The 20,741-nt window shown below is 38.4% G+C and overlaps 1 protein-coding gene across 1 annotated transcript in view; it reads right to left on the minus strand.

Annotated features, from left to right (window-relative positions):
- The window catches only part of DSCAM (DS cell adhesion molecule), a 607,645-nt gene that overhangs the window by 287,717 nt on the left and 299,187 nt on the right, over positions 1-20,741 (minus strand). The window contains exons 4-6 of the mRNA XM_063083118.1: positions 14,128-14,274; positions 8,594-8,872; positions 4,474-4,749 (exon numbers count right to left, since the gene is read on the minus strand). Coding sequence (XP_062939188.1) covers positions 4,474-4,749; positions 8,594-8,872; positions 14,128-14,274 — 702 coding nt within the window. The remainder of the gene's footprint in view (positions 1-4,473; positions 4,750-8,593; positions 8,873-14,127; positions 14,275-20,741) is intronic.

The following is a 20,741-nucleotide window of genomic DNA, read 5'->3' on the forward strand; positions in this document are numbered from 1 at the left end:
CTATGTAGGCTCTGGGATTTTGATTGGGATTACACTGATCACCTTAGAGAGAATTGTTAATTTAAGAATATTTAGGTTTCTAATCCTTGAATATAGTATATCTTTCTAATTTCTAGGTCATCTCAATTTTATATTAGCAGTGTTTTGTAGTTTTATGTGTTGAAATCTTTCATATCTTTGTGAAATTCATTCCTAAGTATCTTATGTTTCATGCTATTGTAAATGAAAAACTTAAAATACTATTTTCCAATTGTTTATTCCTACTATATAGAAATAAAATCATATTTTGTATATTGTTCTTGTATCCTATGACTTTCTAAAACCACTTACAGGAATTGTTTTATAGTCTTCATGGAATTTTCTCTGTAACAACAACACCCGTGATTAAAGACAGCTGACATTTTTCTTTTTCAAACTTTATGCATTTTATTTTCTATTTATGTCTGTCTAGGACTTCTAGTATAATGTGAAGTAGAAGTGGTGGGTGTGAACATCTTTGCCTTGTTTTAATCTGAAGTGAAGAACATTTAATGTTTAACCATTAAGTATGATTTTAGCTGTAGATTGTTCATAGATGCCACTAATCAGGTCAAGAAATGTACCTATATTCCTACTTTACTGGGGGATTTTTATTCCATACAGATGTTGAATTTTGTCAAATGATTTTTTCTAGATACACTGAGATGATCAATTGGTCTTTCTCCTTTATTTTATTAATATAGTGCGTATAGATTAGTTTTTGTGCTACCAATCTTGCACTTATAGGATATAAGGATATACATACACACATCCATATATATCTTTATACATATACGTATATGTGTGTGTGTGTGTGTATTTAATCACATCTACTGAAAGTTAAAATTGCAATACTTTTTGCGAAATGTAAGAACCTTGTAACAAATAACTTAAAATCTTTTAAATTATATTCTGTACTTTGTGTTTTTACATCTATTTATGTTGTGAACTCTATAATAACTGGTACAATTTTATAATTTGTCAATTGTTGTTTAAAGAATTAAAAGAGAAAAATAATTTTGCTAAATTTTTACTGACATATTTACCATTTCTCACGCTCTTTGTTTCTATGTATCTGCATTTCCATTTTATGTCACTTCCTTCTCCCTGCATTATTAATGTATAGTTCTTCTAACATCACATTTTCTCACCTTTTGCTTACTGAAAATAGTTTTATTTTGCCTTCATTCTTAAAGACTATTTTTGCTATAGAAGTCTAGATTGGCAGATGGGGTTTTTTTGTTTTTTATTTTCTTTCCTACAGTTTCAAAATGTTGCTCCATGTCTTCCATCTTCTAAAATATCTGATAATAAGTCATAGATCACTTGTATTAATATTCCCTTTATGTAATATTTTTCCTCTCTCAGATTTACAAGATTTTCTCTTTATCTTGGTTTTTTGGCAGCTTGACACTGACGAGCCTGCATATCATTTTCTTTGTGTTTATTCTTGGAGTTTGCTGAGTTTCTCGGATATGTAACTTTATTTTTTTATGCCAAATTTGAGAAAATTGTGGCCATTACTTTTCGAAATATTTTTTTCTTCCTTGTTTTCTGTCTCCTATTTTTCTGGCCTCTAATTATACATATGTCAGGTCCCACTTATCATCAAGGCTCTGATCATTTCCTTTATTTATCTATTTATTTTGCTAGGTCCATTCCTAGAAGCTCCTGTATTTGTGATTTTTGTTTGTTGGTTTGTTAGTTTTGTTTTGTTTTTTGTACGGAAGTCAAACCCTGGGCCTTAGTGTTATCAGCACCATGCTCCAACCAACTGATGTACCCAGCCAGCCCATTCTAATCATTTTATTTGCAGTCTTCTTTCTCTCCATGCTTCCGATTGGATAGTTTCTTTTAATCCATCTTCAAGTTTACTAATCCTTTCTTCTTCTTTCTCCAATCTTGTCATAAAACAAATATGGTGAGTTTTTTCATTTCTATTGATTGCTCTTTATAGTTTCCATTCTCTGCTGGTCTCTTTTCCCTGTGTTCACTCATTCTGTCCATATTTTCCTTTAAGTTATTGAACATATTTTAAATAGCAGCTTTAACTTCTTTGTTTGCTAATTCTAACAGCTGGGGCCTCTCTCGGTTCTCTTTCTATTTCCAGCTTTCTCTTTTGTCGTTTGGTCACAGTGTTCTGTTTGCTTATTTTCTGTGTATCTAGTTTTTTGTTTGTTTGTTTGTTTTTCATTGCAGACTTGGATCCTGCCCTACATTTTTGCAGTTCAGGTGTCAACCAAATTTTCCAAAGAAGTTTATTTGCAGGTTTGGGGACTCTCCATTGGTATTCCTTCTTTCCTGGAATTTCTGCACACCCCCCCACACCCCTTTGCAGATGTTTTAGCAGTCCAGACACCTTAATTCCATAAGCCTGATGCTCTCTGCTTTTCTTCTAGGTCTTCTCCCCTATCCCACATGAACTAGGGAGTGTCCTCAGGGTAAAAGTGGTATCAGTGTAGATATTATCTAATCCTTTTCCCTTCTTTGAAGAGTCAAATCTTTTCTTCCTACTTTTGGCATCTTTCCAGAATCTACGTATACTTTTGCTTTTCCCAAAGTTCTAATTTTTATCTGTTTTGAGGTAAGTCCAATGCATTCTATTTTACCATTTCCAGTCTGGAACCTGTGATTATTCTTTTTTTATTATTCCATTTCCAGTTATTCTGGTTTTATCTTGAACCTGTAATTAATAGATTCCATTTTTTAGCCTCATGGGAGGCATTCCCAGATTCTCCATTGTATCAATGGTCATTCCTAATTTACAGAACTATGAGTTCTCATAATTTTATTTTAATTCATAGCAATTTCAGTGGGAATAACAGCAGGCTTTCTCAGAGGAGACTAGTTAGATACCATTTTAAAGAAGCTCCTAGCTATGCTCTGTAGTTCCGTTTCTGCTCTCTTTTGTTACATTAGCACTGTCATCTCTCAGAAGAGAAAAAATAAAGTGAAGCTTCTTGTCCTGAATGGAAACCGACATGTGACAAATAAACCCATGCATGGGCTCTGCGTGCTCCTCTGCCCCCTTTTTGTTCAAGTGACAGGCCTTTCTGGAGATGAAAGCGGACACTATTTTCCCGGGGAGACCTGAGCGTCTTTGAAATCTTTCTTACTGTCAGTCCCCGATAACCCGAACTCTTCCGACATCATTATGTATTATCAATATGCTCTTTAGGTTTTCTCGGTCACGAGAAATGGTTGCCGAGGTAACTAGGTAATTTCTCCTTTTGCTACAAAGACTCTAAAAATAGTGACTCTGTGAGGACTACACATCCGCAAACTGGCTCTGTACAAATTGCTTACTTTCTGCACTTAATTATTATGTGGAACCCAGTGTCAGGCATTTAGCATGAGTACCGAGGCTTCAGCTAATTTCCCCTCTGCTTTAAAAACTCATTGTCTGCAATAAAATGCTTGAATCAAAGTAGGAATATCATTACTAAGCTTGCTTCTTCTTAAAAATTAGCTAAAGGTAAAAAAAGCAATAACAGAAATATCCTCTTATCAAGACAAATTTAAACTTATTTTCATACAGAAATGGATTTCATTTGCTGTTCCCTTTGGCTATATAAAAATCATGTCATTATTTTAATCAATTGATAACAGATGAATTTTAAATTATTTCCAACAAGTCATGTAATATTCAGAGAGAAGCTAGTTGAGTTACCTGGTGGTAAATGTATGTCTTACTTAAATATTACCTGTGATAGCTTCTCTCCCTGGTTGATTGGTAAGTTTGATGATATAAGTATGCAGTAGCCAGTTAAGAAGAGTAAACATTATAACATACCTAACACCCGCTATTATACCACAAAGTAATTCCTTGCAAATTCCATTCACCTGAATCTTTAAACATTGGGACACAACTCATGTACCGACCAGATGCTATTTTTTTCACTCTGCCAAGCCTATATTGAAATTTCGCTCTGCACTTTGTCTCTAGAGTTGTTCTTCTCACTGGGTACTATTCTCCACCCCCAGGGAACATTCGGCAATGTCTGGAGACATTATTGGTTGTCACAACTTGGAGGAAGTGTTACCAGCATCTAGTGGGTAGAGGCCAGAGATGTTGCTAAAATCCTAAAATGCATAAAACAGCCCCCCCAAAAGGCACTATTGAGAAACCTTTGTCTAGAGGATAATAAATTGTCAATAACACTGTAAATTTCAAGTTTCTAAGGTTTTTATCTTGACTAGTAACTAAACACATGAGTGGGAAATACTCATGTTACTTAACTTTATGTTATTTCTAATATAATACAATTTCAGTCTCATGAGAACTTTCTGATTTGCCTGATTTAGCTTGAAAAACTGGGGTGGAGTTATTATCTGGTGAGAGAGACAGAGATCTTAAATCTGAGTTCTCAGCTCTGCATCAGCCTTTATGCTTCTTTTCTGAGTGCTCTGGGGGTGGGTTCTTTTCAGCTGTACCCTGTAACGAGGCCCACTGACCTTCGAGGACCACCTGTACATAGTCTTGAGCGGACAGCTTGTCCTTGCGCACAAAGCACTGGTACGCGCCCCCGTCACTTCTGACCATGTGATCCATTATAAGGTTTTCATGGTTGATCCCTGTGATCCTCACATTTTTTCCAGGGTTGAGTATTTCACCATTTCGGTACCAGGAGAGTTCCTGGTCCTCAGTTCCTGTCACGCTGCAGGACAAGGAAACCTGGCTACCCACGCTGCTTTTAACCTTCCTGGGACTGATGGTGGCTTTCAGTGGCTCTGGAGATTTGGGTAAGAGAGAAAAAGAAGGTAAAAAGCATCACATATGCAGATATCATTACAACAACACGCTGGACTTTTGACAAAGCAAACACATTCCTGCAAAGCGCTCCATACAGTTCTTACATTTAGTGTTATTTTACAGTGTGCCGCTTTGGGAACACCATCTTTGCTATTTTTGTATCTGGCCTTTCTGTATGTAAAAAATAGAATAATGTTGGTCAAACTGCTAATGTTGGTCAAACTGCTTTGTCCCTGAGTGCACATGTAGATGATGGTATTAATCCACTGACAATGAGAAATGCAATGTGCTGGTTACCAGTAGGGACACAAGTATCTGAATATATAAATCCTATTTGCCATCCCAAGGTGGGACTGATGGGTTTGACTTGCTCTGTACTCACACACATACACTCATGCACGTGTCCTATGGGGCCTAACCAGGGTCAATAACACACGGCTGTGAATAGATAGGCTGATGTTAGGATTTGTGATCATGAAACAGAGTTTTTCTCTAAAACGAGGCTGACTTGGACAGGAATGAAATTTCCATTCTTGACTTTCTCTGTTTTCAATTCAATCAACCTAATTCAATGTAGAAAGCATTTACTGAGCATCTACTGTGTGCCAAGGATGGTATTAAACTCACAGGTGAGAGACAAAGATGAATAATATTTATGGTACAATTAGCATGTGCCATAAAATTACCAAACATCTTTCGTGCATTATTCAAGCCAGTCTTCCCATAATTCTGTAAGTTTTGTGTTATCATCTTCATATTACAGAAGAGGAAATGATTATTCAGAGAGATTATGTAACATGAGCCAACCCACTCAACAGGGAAATGGCAAAAAAAAAACCCCAAAGAGGTTTTTTTTTTTTTTAACCGCAGTTGACCCTGACTTCTCAGCTCACCACACTGCTCAGTCTTTTAGATTGACAAGAAAAATACAAACATGACTACAGTTATAAAGCAGAATGATGTAGGAGACATTAGAGACGTGGCACATATGGAGGAGGATTGATAGGAAGACCAGAAAGGTTTTGGAGATTAAGGATGGACAGAACTGAAGCCAGCTGGAACAGAGAAAGGGCACTGCAGAGAGAACCACATGCATTAAGGCATGAAACCCAGGCATGTCTGAGGAAGAGTTTCTGATTCAGTTCAGATGCAGTAGAGGGTCCCTGAAGATGAAAAGTGGGAGGAAAACTGCAAAAGCAGTCTGGGACAATACTATAAAGGCTGTGAAATTTTGAAATTAGATCAGAGAGCTAAAGAAAGCATTCAAGAATGCTTAGCAAGTGAGCGTCATTGTCGAACATCTTTTTAGGAGAATTGATTGATCATATGGTCTTTGACAAATTACAGTGGGGAAACTGATAGCAGATGTCTAGTGGAGGTGAAATTAAGACCCAATCTAGGACAAGGTCAAAGTGGAGAACATTGCTGAGAAGCTGGGAGGTCAATCCTGAGGACTCGGCAGGAAGTAGACATGGAAAAGAAGGCTCAAAGAGGACCCTTAAAGTTTGCACCTGGGGTGGGTGGGGTTCGGGGGATGTTTCTAATAATAAGGGCCATATGGAAGGTAGAGATGGTGGAGAGTTCAGTTTGGTATCTTCTTTTTTTTTTTTTTTTTTTTTTTTGTGACCGGTAAGGGGATTGGAACTCTTGGCTTGGTGTCGCTCGCACCACGCTCAGCCAGTGAGCACACCGGCCATCCCTATATAGGATCCGAACCTGCGGCCTCGGCGCTCCCAGCGCCACTGCGATCCCAGCGCTGCACTCTCCCGAGTGAGCCACAGGTTCGGCCCTCAGTTTGGTATCTTCACTGTTCTTTTGAAGTTCCTGCTGAACATCTGATATAAAACCGGGAGGCATACTTGTCTGACAGGAAGGAAGCTGCAGCTAAACATACAGATTCAGAGGTTTTTTTCCAGAGAGGAAGAATTTGAAGCCATGTGAATGAGAGAGAGTGCCAAGAGGAAAGAGAAGAGGGCTCTGAACATCGGACCTAAGAGAGTGCTTTCTGTCTAGAGAAGAGAGACAGGGACGAGGAAGCAATTTTCTTCTGTCAGAAGAAGCAGTCAGAAGGGAAGAAGAGAACATTCAAGAAACGTTTGAGAACTCGTCTAGATGTGGCAGAAGATTACAATTGTGAAAAGAAGCACAGTCGGAATTAAGACTTTTTCCCAAATAACTTTTAGAATGCAGATAGTTATAGATATTTGATTCTGTACCTCACAGATATATATATAATAAATAATTTTTTTAAAAAAAATGTAGATAGTAATAAATAGCTTTAGAGAAAAAGCAAAAGAAATACTCCGCAAGTTGAACAGAAGACAGGAGGGGAACGGGAGACATGTCTTTGGGGTTGTAGCATTACATTGGTCTAAGAAAGATGGGACGTTTCAGTAAATGTTAGTAAATAACTTTCCCTGTGGGAGGAGCAACGTGAGCAATGTGACTTGCAGTCAGAAAAGGAATGGCTTTGCACAGGGATTAGGCAGAAGCTAGATTTAGCAGGAGGAAGGATTTTTTTTTTTTTTTGAAGCAAAACAATGGAAAATATGATCAGACAGGTTTGCCTGAGATGCCTTGGACTCTATGCTAAGATATGGACTTTATTCAACAGAAAGTAGGGAGCCACGAAAGGTGCTTTAACAAAGAAAAGATTTTAAGCCTGTAAGAATAATTCCTACTGGCTGTCCAGTGCTGTGTTATTTCACCTGCGTGATTCTTCAGCTACAGAACTATAACTGTGCACACATTATCTTCCATTTTTTTCTAATCCCAGCCTATGCGTGTTTGAATAATACTTGCAGGGCTAGGTCTGGACTGCTGGTTCCAGCTAATCATTCTAATATTTAACTTAAGTGTATTCATTTAGGCTGGTGTTGAGCTAAGGCAGTCTACACAGGGGTTGACACTGAAGAGACAGCTCCATAAAAAGGGCTGGGAAAAAAAACAGGTTAAGAAGATGCCTCCCTTTTCAGTGTGAGATCTTTATGGCTGTTTGTTCAGTTCAACTCATCAAATAATAATAATGAAAAAAAAAAAGTACATGTGTTAAAAAATGAAAGGAGCATTGTGTTGGAAACTAAGAGTCATCCTGCCTGACCAAGGCCCTGCCACCCCACTCTGGCCATGTGACCTTGGTTTCCACATGTGTAAAACTGAGGGTGTTAGACTAGTTTAGAACGCTCCCTGCAATCACCTCCCTCCTTCTTCTAAGTCTGCCTCAGAATACTTCTCAACACCGTCCTCAAGACGGCCACCACAGTCAATTAAAGATGAAAAGCATACATCATACTTGGGCTAAATGATGTATAGTACTGAGTCCAAGTCCAATATATAGATAATTTAGAGCCCTGTATTTCTGCTGATAATAGCCCCATTTAGGCATTTAAAGAAGCATCTGGAAACAGGCCAAGGACAACCACTTCAATTGGCTGGCATCACTTGTGCTGAAAGAGCAATTCTGCCCTCCCGCTCTGTCTATCTTCAGAGAGGCTGGCCATTCTGAATTCAACATGCAGGTGACGTTATCTTGGAAATGCATTCTGGAAATGTAGTAGTCTTCTGATCTATAGAAAATCTCTAAGGTTTGGGGATCAGACAGACCTGAATTCAAATCCCGCACCCAATATTCTCTAGTTGTGTAACCTTAGGCAATTCGTCTGAGCATTAATTTCCTCATCTGCAAAATGGGGCTACTATTTATTTCCACAGGGCTGTTGTGAGGCTTCATGGAAGGCTACAGAGAAAGCCCAGAGATTAGCTTGTAACAGGAGTGCCATGAACGACAGCCACACCACCTCTGCAAGTTACCGTCCAACTTACGTTTCACGTACAGGCGGCCTATCACCTTGGCAGTTCCATATCTGTTGGACACTTCGCACACATAGCTGCCTGAGTCTGAGGGGCGAGTGTTCTCAATGAGTAGCCCCGTCACGGTCTTCTGGAACCTTCCTGAAAGTTCCAGAGGCATGTTGTCCTTCAGCCAGCGGTAATCTGGCTCAGGGTGCCCAAGCGCTTTGCAAGGCAGCTCCACACGCTGCCCCGCCATGGCTTTGCGATGATCAAACCCATCCAGTATGGATGGGGCTGAATTCGCTGGGTCTGCAGAAGAAAGAAAAAGTCTTCAGAGGCAGGGAAGGAGGAGCTGGAGCAGTCATTTAGAATTGCAGGGCTTCGTGTATAATTTAAGTCACATCATATCAACTTTTGATGCAGATCTTTAAGATTTTGCATGTGAACAGAAAAAAATGTCCTACTCATATAAATTATTTCTGCTCAGAATTTGCAAAAGGTTGAACACCAGTCAGAGCTTCCACTTGTCATTCCCTACCAAATAACTAAAAAATCCAGAGTCAGGGAGCTTCAGCAAGTGTTGTCGGCTCAGGCCAAGAATTCGGTTGTCTTTTCATAACCGGGAACGTCAGACTTCCCCTTTCAAAAGAACAATAGGAGCAGAGAGGGGTTTTTAACACTAGTAAAATTTATTTCACAAGAAAAAGAGTTTTACACATAAGTTATTGAATTTGTAAGTGTTTCATTTATTCATTGTACAAATGTTTTTTGATCCTCAAGTCCAGGACCAGCACAGAGCCAGGCAATGGAGTGGTAGACGAGACAGCCAGGGATAACGGTGTCCTTGCGGGGCTCATGTTCTGCTGGTGGGTGGGGCCATGGGGGGGATGGACTAGATGTAGTGAATAAGTAAAGATAACTCACTTGTAGTAAGTGCACTGGAGGAAATGAAAGAGGATGATGTAATAGATGGAGTGGCAGTGCATGTGCTGAGGGTGCAGAGACGGTCTGTCTGAGGAGGTGCTGTCCAAGGTGAGATGGAGAAAGGAAAACCACTTACAAGGTGTGGCAAGATTTAAATGGCTAAAAAATCAAAGCAGCTTCCCAATGATCTCTTATGACATGGCCCTGTTTTTAAAAAGTGACAATGTATAATTTCCCTATTCTACTGAATGATGGTTGTCTTGTATTGTATTCTCAAGCTGCATGAGGAAAAAGATAAAAGTGGAAACCACATATCTCAATGCCCCTCAAGTTTGTTTGGAGGAAATGATGACCTCAGGGGTATGATCTTTGTGTTATTGTGAAGAATGTAAAATAAACACCCAACTGGATGACAGATATAAAACTCAATGATCTTTCTCTGCTCTCCCTTCTAATTCATAATCTTTAGAAGTTGCATGAAACCACATGTGTGAGTGGCCACATTAGTCTCCACATGAACATTACAGAACAGAGATAGGCCCCTGGCTTCTGAAACTTTCTTATCTTTGCCTCAGTCAGAAAAGTGCCATGGCTCTTTTGATCTACCTGCAATAAACCTGATAGCTAATTCACCCACATCTCCCCATTTCCCCCATCTTCAATCCCTGTCAACCTCTATTCCATTCTTTGTTTCTATGAGTTTGACTGTTTTAGATTCCCCACAGAACTGAGAACATGTAATATCTGTCTTTCTGTGTCTTGTTTATTTCACTTAGCATAATGCCCTCCAGGTTCATCCATGTTGTAGCAGATGAAAGGATTTTCTTCTTTCTCAAGCCTGAATAATATTTCATTGTGTATATATATATATACCACAATTTCCTTGTGGTCTGTATGTATTCATCCATTGATGGACACTTAGGTTGTTTCCATATCTTGGCTATGGTGAATGATGCCAAAATAAACATGGAACTATAGATATCTCCTTGAGATACTAGTTTCATTTCCTTTGGATATATATTCAGAAGTGGGATTGCTGGATCATATAGTAGGTTAAAGTGTACAAAGTTTCAATTATGCAGGATGTATAAGTTCTGGAGATCTAAGGTACAGCATAGTAACTATAGTTAATAATACTACATTGTATACTTGAATTTTGCAGAGATAGTAGATCTTAAATGTCTCACCACACATACATGCACACACAAAGTCACAAATGGTAACTGTGAGGTGATGGATTTGTTACTTAGCTTGATTGTGGTAATCATTCATATATATATGTATCTGAACATATGTACACATATATATAAACATCATGTTCCCCACCTTCAATATATATATATAACTTTTATTTGTCAAATATACCTCAATAAAGCTGGAAAAAATACTAGCCAATGATATGTAAGAAGAGAAAATGTGTAAATTTGCGGGAAACCCAGCTTAAAGGCATGTGACTTAGCTGGGAGAGGCATCTTTGTGTTTCTTCCTTTTCTTCTTTCCATCAACTGGAATAAAGATGTAAAGGGTGGAGCTCTAGCAATCATCTTGGACTACAAGATGACCTTGAGAAGGAAAATACAATGAGGATCATGAATCAGAAAATGAAAGCCTGGTCCCGGGTGACCTTGAAGTTGCCAAACCAGCTTCTGGACTTTTTTTTTTTATATGTGTGAAGTAAATTTCTATGTTTTAAAAAGTAACAAAATGCTGTCTAGAAAGACCTTCTTTAAACAGCTGTGATTCTATAGTTAGCCACTGGGGGCTGTCAACAGGCATGACAGAAAACAGAACAAAAGCATTTAGCTGAAGCATCATGTGGTGGATTTCCTCTGTTCACCAGAGATCCATTGCAAACTTGCTGCTCTGTGAACTTTGCTGGTGCCTTGTGAGAACAATGTGAATGTCATATGATAAGGAAAACTAAATAATCTCCTAAAGAATACATGACTGAGTTTCCAGGACTTTTCTGAAATGTCATCATTCATTAACCAAAGAATTCTATATTCCATAATTACATTCATTCACATGTTTGGCTGTGGCTCCAGAGGGAGATCAAGATATAAAAGCTTCACCATACCAGGGACAGAGACCGTGCCAGCAAAGGTGTCATTGCTTCATTCCACCTCCTTCTAAAGGAAATTACAGAAAGACTCTGGGAAGTGTTGCTTTGAAGAACAAGTTATTTTCTTATGGACTGAACAGTTAAGAAGAGACAGTCCTAAAAATATGTCTCTCCAACCCCTGGCATGTTCAAATCCCAACTGAGAATATGGAAAAATGGCTTGCTCGTGCACTCATTTTTCTGAAAGTATCATTACCTGCACACCCCAGTGAGTACCATGAGCTAGAAGAAACAAGGATGTCCCTGGAGCTAACTCCAAAAAGGATTTTGGACATCCTTGACCACGTGTGGTTTTATTACCTCCCAGTACATTGACTGTCAGACAATAGAAATACTGTGGGAATAGTGTTCATAGTAAGTAGAAATTGTATCCCAAATATATCTATGAGTATCACCTGGAGTAAAGTTCTCTAATATCATTCCAAAATCTGCTTTCATTTATTTAAGAAACGTGGGGATATAATAATAACTCTTGCTCTTGAGAAACACAGATTTTAGTTACACTAGAACAGAAGAATGGAGATACAAAATTGTATGAAAAAGGAGTTGCAAAATCTGTCATTTAGCTCACAGTAGGAGGTCGGACTAGAGTTGGAGAATGTAACACAAAGAAGGCATCACCTCTGCTCTTGGAGGTGAGCACTTCCTTATTTTGCAGTTCTGCAACTGCATCGTAGCTTCAGTGGCCTGTCCTTTCACCACCCATCCCGCTGCTGTTCCACCTGGCTCTGTTGTTGTCAGTAGCCTGTCCACATTCACCTCTCTTCTAGCATTTCTGGGGATTCCCCATCACCTGGTCGTGTTGAAGATATCATCCATGTGCTTTTGCTTTTGCCATCTTACTTTATCTGTTTTAGCTCCAGAAGGAGTTTGGGGTCATTAAAAACCTTGCTTCTAACATGACTCCACCATGACCAAAATGCCATATGTCCGTTTTTTAAATAAATTAAAATCTAATTTAAAACAAAATTTATTTCTCTTTTCCTTCATAGCTTAGCATTTTGAATAGTAGGCTGCACTCAGTGCCTATGTTCTCATCTTTAGCGTTAAGTTTTTCTCTCCACTACTCTATTAAGATTTCTGTGGCAAAAGTCATGAGTTATCTGCCACATATAGTAGACCCTCATGAGGTTTTTGAAGACATGTGACTCTTTGGACCTCCCCTCTCCTTGCAGCTATCACCTCCCTCACTGTCCTCACTGACACCTTCGGCCCCAAGTGTTCAGCTTGCTTCTCGGCTCCTCCTCTGCCAGGGTCTTAGTTCATGACATCCGTGCACCGATTACGCTGTGATGTTCACTTCTCTCTTCTCAAGCACTCACCACGCAATCTCAGGGTCACCAAATGCTCATGACTACTGCTGCCCATTTTTGAAACACCAGCAAATCATTCCAGAACAAAAACTAACAAACAACTTGAGGTTAGGAAAAATAAATTTGCCTTTCCAACTCTGAGAGTTAAATTTGAAAACCAGAACTTCCTGATTTAGAGGAAAGATAATAAACAAGGTCACCTGAAGAGAGAGATGAGCTTCCAGATCTCGTCACTTCATTCATCTTCAGGATGGAGAAAGCTTATTTACATGCTTTGCTAACCCTAGTTAATCTTAGACCAAGATCCCCCTCCTCAAATCCTTCATTCTTGCCTCAACATTGTCATTAGGAAGTTTCTCATCCATGCAAATAAGACCTTTTCTAGGATCTTTGGAACAAGAACTTGTGCTGTCATTAAAGCCACCATGGACTATGGTGACAGATATCATTTATTTTCTAATAAATTTTTCCCAACAAGACATAGTAATTATAAAACAAGGGAGGAAATAACCATTGACATGGAAGAGAACAGGTAAAGAAAAAATATTTGTGAGCTCACAGGAAGTAACGTTTAATTCTGACTTGTATTTGTGCTGGACCTCGAAGATAGGCAGGCTTTGGTTATTTCAAGGATGTGAATTGGGAAGAGAAATCCCCACAGGGTATTATCAAGGACAACGGTTGTTCAGGCAACCATGTTTCTAATTTTCCAATGTTTAACTAGTTTCCATTTCTTCTTCCCCATAAAGCATCACTACAAAAAAAATAAGATATTCCTCAAGTGTAGATAGCAAACAACCTTTGGTCAATTCCTTCTCATGTCTATAACCATAAAGGACATTCACCACATGGAGCAATTTGACATTCTCAAGCGACAAAGGCAACAGTCAGGTATTCTGCATTTGTTTTTCCATCACTGTGATTTATATTTCACACTGCTACACCCTGAAGTGTTAACACCACCCCTGCAAATGGATGGCATATATGTTTGACAGATGTGAAAGGACGTCACTTGGACTATCTGTGCTTGTATTACATTGTAATGACAGCGGTTTAAAAGACTTTTTAAATTGCTAAAATATTTTAGAAACAAAACAAAACAAAAAAACATTTCAGTCACAAATTCTACAATGTTGCTGGAGTCATCCCAGGACACAAACAAAAAGACAGCAGAAACAGCAGCCGCGGTCTCCACAAACGCTTACCTGACACAAAAAGTCTGGCACTGTTGCTCTGCCTGGTCTCCCCCGTGTACCGGTGCCGTGTGACACAGCGGTAGTTATACAACCCGTCCTCATTCTGTGCGTCTTTAATGTACAAGGCTCCCGTGGACGTGATGAGGAATCTAGATCCTTAAATAGATGAAGATGATCGTGTGGTTAAAACAGAACAAAAACATCCCAACCACTTAAACCACATCCTTGAATGCTTTTCTTCCCCTGAAGAAACCTCCTATAAAGACTAAAAATAGGTGTGTGTGTTACTTCAGGGTCCAAGCCGTTTTAAGTTTTCAACTATCCTAAATTAGGAGTTTTTAGTAAGGAAGTTACACAATCAATATATACTTAGCAAATCTAATCTCATGAATTAATTTTTTAAGTCATATAGTTATTTTATAGCATCAGAGTTGGAGTATAACTGGTATGTAGCTAATTTAGCAGATTTCTTGAATCATTATCTTTCTCTGAGAAAGTAACAAGCTGAGGCAGTATTATGTTTTTGTTGCAAATTTCTACCTCATGAAAGTATAAACTTTAGCCTCAGTTTGAAGTATTTCAGTAAACGCAAAAAATGTTAGGCTATAAAGCAATAAAATATTCCACAAACTTCCTAGGAAATATGTCTCATTTCTTTACAATAATAACAAACATTTATCATTATATCACGGAATAAAGATCAATTCTTCCCATATTCGGTGTTTTGGAGTACTCTACTGGTAATTTTTAATCACTAATTTTTAAAATGACTACTCAAATAATTGACAATAACTATTTTGACCTCAGGGAGAAAAATTCATTTTTCATTTCATGAAAAATTCAAAATTCACTTCTCAGCTATTCCTCCTTCATATCAGCACAGAACAATGTCCTCTCTGTGACCTGTGATTTTTACCTGCATGACTCTAGTTGTACTTAAATGGCCAAAACTGGGATCAAATACCTGTGTTAGTTTAAGAAAAGTGAGGATTTTTTTCCTTTGAAAATGTAAACTTCTAAAGATAATTTTCATTGTTCAATTATAATTGGATAGTAAAACAAATTAAGGCACAAAAGCACACCTCAAAGTGAGCTGTACACCTTGATGGTGGGTGAGTCAGTGCTTTTCCTCCCTTTGCTGGACTCTCCTATGGGTTATTTCTGCTGGTGATGCGATTCCACTTGAAAGATAATGGGATTTGTGTATTTGGGAGAAGACTAAAATGCCAAAAAATCACTTGCTTTTCTTGTTTGTTTTTCTTAGGTTCAATTGAAACTTCCTTTGGTTTATTTTAATTAGAATAGCCAGGAGTCTTTATTATTTTTAGGCCTCAAGTATTAAGGATTACACTTTATTCAGAGGTCACTTGCTCAGATAAAATAAAAATGTCTTATGATGTCTTATGCAAGACAAGAGAAATTCAAAAGAACATGGACATGAAGAAGACCATAAAAAATAAAACAGATACTGAACTACCATAAGTTTTCAAAAAAGATGCAAATTAATTATTAAAAATAGTATAAAATACCTTTGAAATAATATTTAAATTAACTTAAAACAATTTCACTTAGATAGTTATTTTACAGTATGCCATAGATATGCTAAATATTAGAAAAGCTGAAAAATCTTCTAATGCTGTATATTCTAGATAATTTTCCTTTATCCCCCTCCCAAAAGAAAGCAACTAAAGATACCTTTACCACCTGTCATGTGTCATCACAACCCAAGCATTTCTTGCCTATATATTGTGTATGACTGAAACATTTTTTTTCTCTTTCAATGTATTTTGCACACTTACATAGTGCTTTAATAACCAGTTCCTTTAAAGTACAGCATGATAGACAGGAAGGAATGACAAAAAAAGGTAATGTATGTAATTTCTATCACCTTCCTTGCATGGAGTATTTTCATTAGGATTTGCAATCAGCAGTGGCAGAATGTAAGTGGGTGGTGGCCGCATGCATTTGTGACCCTGTGATCCCTGAGAGGGCTCTAGTCGCTAGACACATTTAACTTAATCACTCACTTTGCTCCTGGAATATCTGACTTTTTTACTTGCTTACTTAGCTTGCTAAAGAAGGTTCTTTTAACACATGTCATTTCCTAAGAAATTGAAGAATTTATTGCCTAACATATTTTCTGAAATGTTCCCGGGCAGGAGAAGGAGTTGATGTTGACCTAGACTTTTTATTAATTTGACCTATCTCCACCCAGCTCCTCATTTCTCATTGAAACTCATTTTGAAACTGATCAACATTTTAAAACATCAAGGACGGCTGAAGAGTAGATTTTAATTTTAAGATGGAAATGAAAGCCAAGGTCCTTGGGTACAGTCTCAACTTCAGAGGTGCGTGGAATGCTCAGGGGACCACGAGGGCAGAGTGAGGTCACCAAAGAGCCTAATGTCTGGGCTCCCTGGTAAAAAGGAATCACTTGCATCCTCCTTAACTAGCCACTGCACCCCGCTTGTTGCCTTACATCAGCAGAGTTTTTTTGTGTCATATGGAATAACTGGTTTGTCCTTAAATGGGATTAAAGAATATGCTTCTGTTAAAATAGGCAAATGCGGTGTTTCTTGCTATATCTAATGTTCTCACTCATAACCAGGAGCTGAATCCATAAATAAACAAATGAACAATAAAGAGAGACAGAGAGAAAGAAAGAAAGAAACAACAATCAGAGTAATACATTGAACTTTTAGAAAACTAGAGGTTGAAAAGGGGAGGGGAGGGGCGGGGTGGGGGCTAATGAGGAATTGGTTAATGGACACAAAGAATGATTGCTATTGTAATGACAAATAAGCTACCTATACTGATCTAACCATCACACATTGTACACAATTATTGAAAGTTAATGTTGTAGCCCACATGTATGTATAATAAAAAATAAAATAAAATAGGCAAATGTTAAAATACAAATTATTGGTATCAGTAAAAGGCAAACACAAATCCTTTTCTTTCTGTTTCTCTGTCTCTGTTTCTTTCTGTCTCTGTCTCTGCCTGTGTCTGTTTTTTTTCCCTCTCTCTCCCTATCACACACACACACACACACACACACACACACACACACACACACACACACACACACACACACACACACACCGTACAAGGCCAAAATTTTATGGGTAACTTTATTTTACTTGAAAAACAATTAGCATTTTAAATGAAAACATTCCCAGAATATAGTTCATATTTTTTGTCACGTTAAGCGCACTGCAAGTCAGAGTCAATTGAACAACACCAAGTGATTCATCCAACCACAAGTCCTTCCTGCTTCCATCTCCAAAACACATTCTGCATCCATCCACTTCCCTCCCTCTATGCTGCACGTCTCAGGTCCAGGGGCTCCAGCTTTCTAGCACCTCCGTCCACTCCTGCTCCTCTACTACATAGTCTCCGCTCAACATCCAGCACCATTTAGCAAGATAAACCATTTAGATCTTTAGTGTCTGGTGGAGTCCCACTAGGCCAAATCATTACATGGCCTTCGATGGTGTGGGCTGTGACTGCATCTCTGCAAGCCCTCGTCTATGCCCTCCGTCTCCCACCATGCCCAGCCACATAGCCCTTTTCTTCATTGTTCTGCCTGGGGACTTGGAGCCAAGATCCACGTGGCTGACTTGTCCTCCTCATCAGTGTCAGTTCCTAAATTAAATTTCTAGCAATATTAGTCCATATTAACCACACCCATAGTCACTCATGATCAGGGATGTGGTTTTATTACATCTCGATGTGAAGTTCTCTTGTGCATGTGTAAGAGATTGATTTAACACTTCTCTCCTCTGACTAGAACAGCAAAAACTTGTTTTGTCATGTTCAACTTTTCATCTCCATTATGTAGGACAGTGCTTGGCTATGCTATCCAAAAATATTTAAAGAGGTAAGTCTATCATTGCTTGAATTCAAAACATCTCTTCCTAGGTCTGGATAAAAAAAAAAAAAAGCTAAAATACCTCTTTTGAGATTTCAGCATGATGTTTTCTCATGTATAATACAAAAAAAGAGTAGTTTTTTTTCACTCTCCATGAATGACAATAATGTTATATGAAAATGAGCACGTTTTAAGATTTTGATGTTAATTATTCTTTCATTATCTTCTCTGGCTTTTGACTGTGTATCTGGGCTGTTAGATATTCGATAGGGGCAATCCTATATTCCGGAAGGTTTTAAAAGTACATCTGATTTTTTGCTTAGAAATTGGGAGTAAAATAGTAGTTACCGGAAGCTAGGAAGGGGAAGAGAAAGGTGGAGGCAGGGAAAGGTTGGTCAATGGATACAAAAAATACTGCTAAAAACGAAGAATAGGTTTTAGTGTTCGATAGCACTGTAGGGTGACAATAGTTAACAACTTATTGTATAATTTCAAATAGCTAGAAGAGAGGAAGTTGAATGCTCCCAACACAAAGAAATGACAAATGTTTAAGGTGATGGACATGCTAATTACCTTGATTTGGTCCTTGCACATTGTGTACATGTATTGACATACCACATTGAACCCCATATATATGTACAACCGTTATGAGTCAATTAAAATTTTTAAAAGTTTTAAAAAAGAAAAAAATATGTATCTTAAGGCTTTTTCTTCTTTTTCTGCTATTGCAATCTGAACTGAGTTAAAAGTAATTAAAAGCACAAATGGTTCTTCTAATAAGATGCCAAATGGTAGTGCAACACAATGAAACTTTTATCATCTGTGCCTGCACCTCCAATTAAACCTATACTATGTAACACAACTGAGCTTTCTTCCAAGCAGTTTTCATAAGTTTCTGAAAAATTAGAGGGAACACAAAATTGAAATCTAAGTTTTAAGTATATAGCATTAGAAATGAGATGAGCCTCTAAATGAATATCTCCCATTTTTTTAGTTTGAAAGTTAAATTAACATTAACTAAAATAGAAGTAGAAATTAAAAAAAAAACTATGATGACTTTAAAGTTATTCATTTTCTCTTAATTTAGATATACGTTAGAAAAAAATTTAATTCGTGGTTTGGTTCTAAGGTGTGTCCTACTGTGTGATATGATAGGTGGTACCAAGACATGATTAGATGCGGGCATGGAGGAGTTACAGATAGTTCTTGAGCATTTGAGTGCCCTGATAAAGATGATTATTTAGAGAAGATTATTTTGAAAGCTGCATATAAGAGAGAGTGTCCTGTTAAAAAGGGAAATTTGGGCACAGAGACATCATTAATACTAATCCTAATCAGAGCCAATAGGTGCCAACTGAGTGCTTAGTATGGGCCGTGATTGCTCTAACATTATATGTGTTTTGACCCATTTAGTTCTTGCAATGACCCCATGAGGCAGATCGTGTTGTTGTTCCCATTTTTCAGATGAGAAAATCGAGGAACAGAGAGGTTAAGTGGCTTGCCCGTGCGCATACAAGTGGAAGTATCTGAGCCAGGATGATACCTGGCAGGCTGGCCCTGCGACCGCCCTGGGTGTGGGACAGACAGCCCTGGGACAAGCTCAGGCAGAGCGCAGGAGCTCAGTAGACATGGGCTAGGCAGGACCTGGCTGAGAGCAGCGTGCCAAGTGCGGAGTCTGGGGGGTTTGCAGGGTGTGGCAACAGTGGTCGAGCTGAGAGGGTGCAGGAAGGGAGATTCTTTTTCAGGAAAGACAGGAGTTCAGCTGTGAACATGCTATTACTTAAAGACAGTGACTGAAGTCAGGCTGGAGATAAAGTTTGGGGACCCAGCTTTGCATGTGAAGGACGAGCCCTTCATGGGAACTGAAGCTCAGGAACTCGCACCCCCAGGGAGAGAAGCGAAGGAAGAGCACCAACAAAAGACCCCGTACAGGAGAGAGAGGAGGGACAGAGGACCCAAGATAGTGTGGTGGTAAGAAAGCCCAGGGAGGAGGGGACTTCCAAAGGACGGTGCCAGCAGCAGCTGCAGCTCCGTGTGTTCATATTGGCACAGCCTGGGTACACAGGCAACCTAAAGAGCCCTGCTTTCTTCATCTGCACAATGGGGCAATATTACCTTCTTGGGAGTACTGTGATATTAAACCATGTAAGCGCCTGGCAGAGAAAGACACTTTAGAATAGCTGTAATCTGTAATAAAATATAATGATAAAATATCTCCCTTGCTAGACCAATAAAAATATTAAATATCTAATTACAAAGAGTAGAAATGTGTTTAAATTAAAGAACACTCTAACTTTACCAAAGAGCATAATAGAAGACCTGAATAAAGGGAGAGGCACATCAAATTCTAGGATTAGACGACTTGATATTGCAAAAATGTCAGTTTTTTTGCAAATGAAATAAATACATTTTAATTCATTTCCTAACATTATTTAGAACTTGACTGAATCAATCCAAATTAAAATGAGATGTTATTTCTTCCAGGAGATTAGAAAAAAAAATATTTGGTAATATGTAGTCTCAGCAAACGAATGAACACCTATTGGTGGGCATGTAAATTGGTGGAGGCTTTTGTTTTTTGGAAGGCAACCTGCTAGCATATTTCAAATGAAAGATCCAGTGCGTCCTCTTCAAAGACTCTATCCTATGGAAACCTTCAGACATAGACACACATAGATAAATGCCCGCAACTCACTGTAGTGTTGCTTGAAAAGTGAAAAATTGTAAACGAAACTGAATGGCAATCAATCAA

Source organism: Cynocephalus volans, chromosome 1 (assembly GCF_027409185.1).
Source record: "Cynocephalus volans isolate mCynVol1 chromosome 1, mCynVol1.pri, whole genome shotgun sequence".
Classification (NCBI taxonomy): Eukaryota; Metazoa; Chordata; class Mammalia; order Dermoptera; family Cynocephalidae; genus Cynocephalus; species Cynocephalus volans.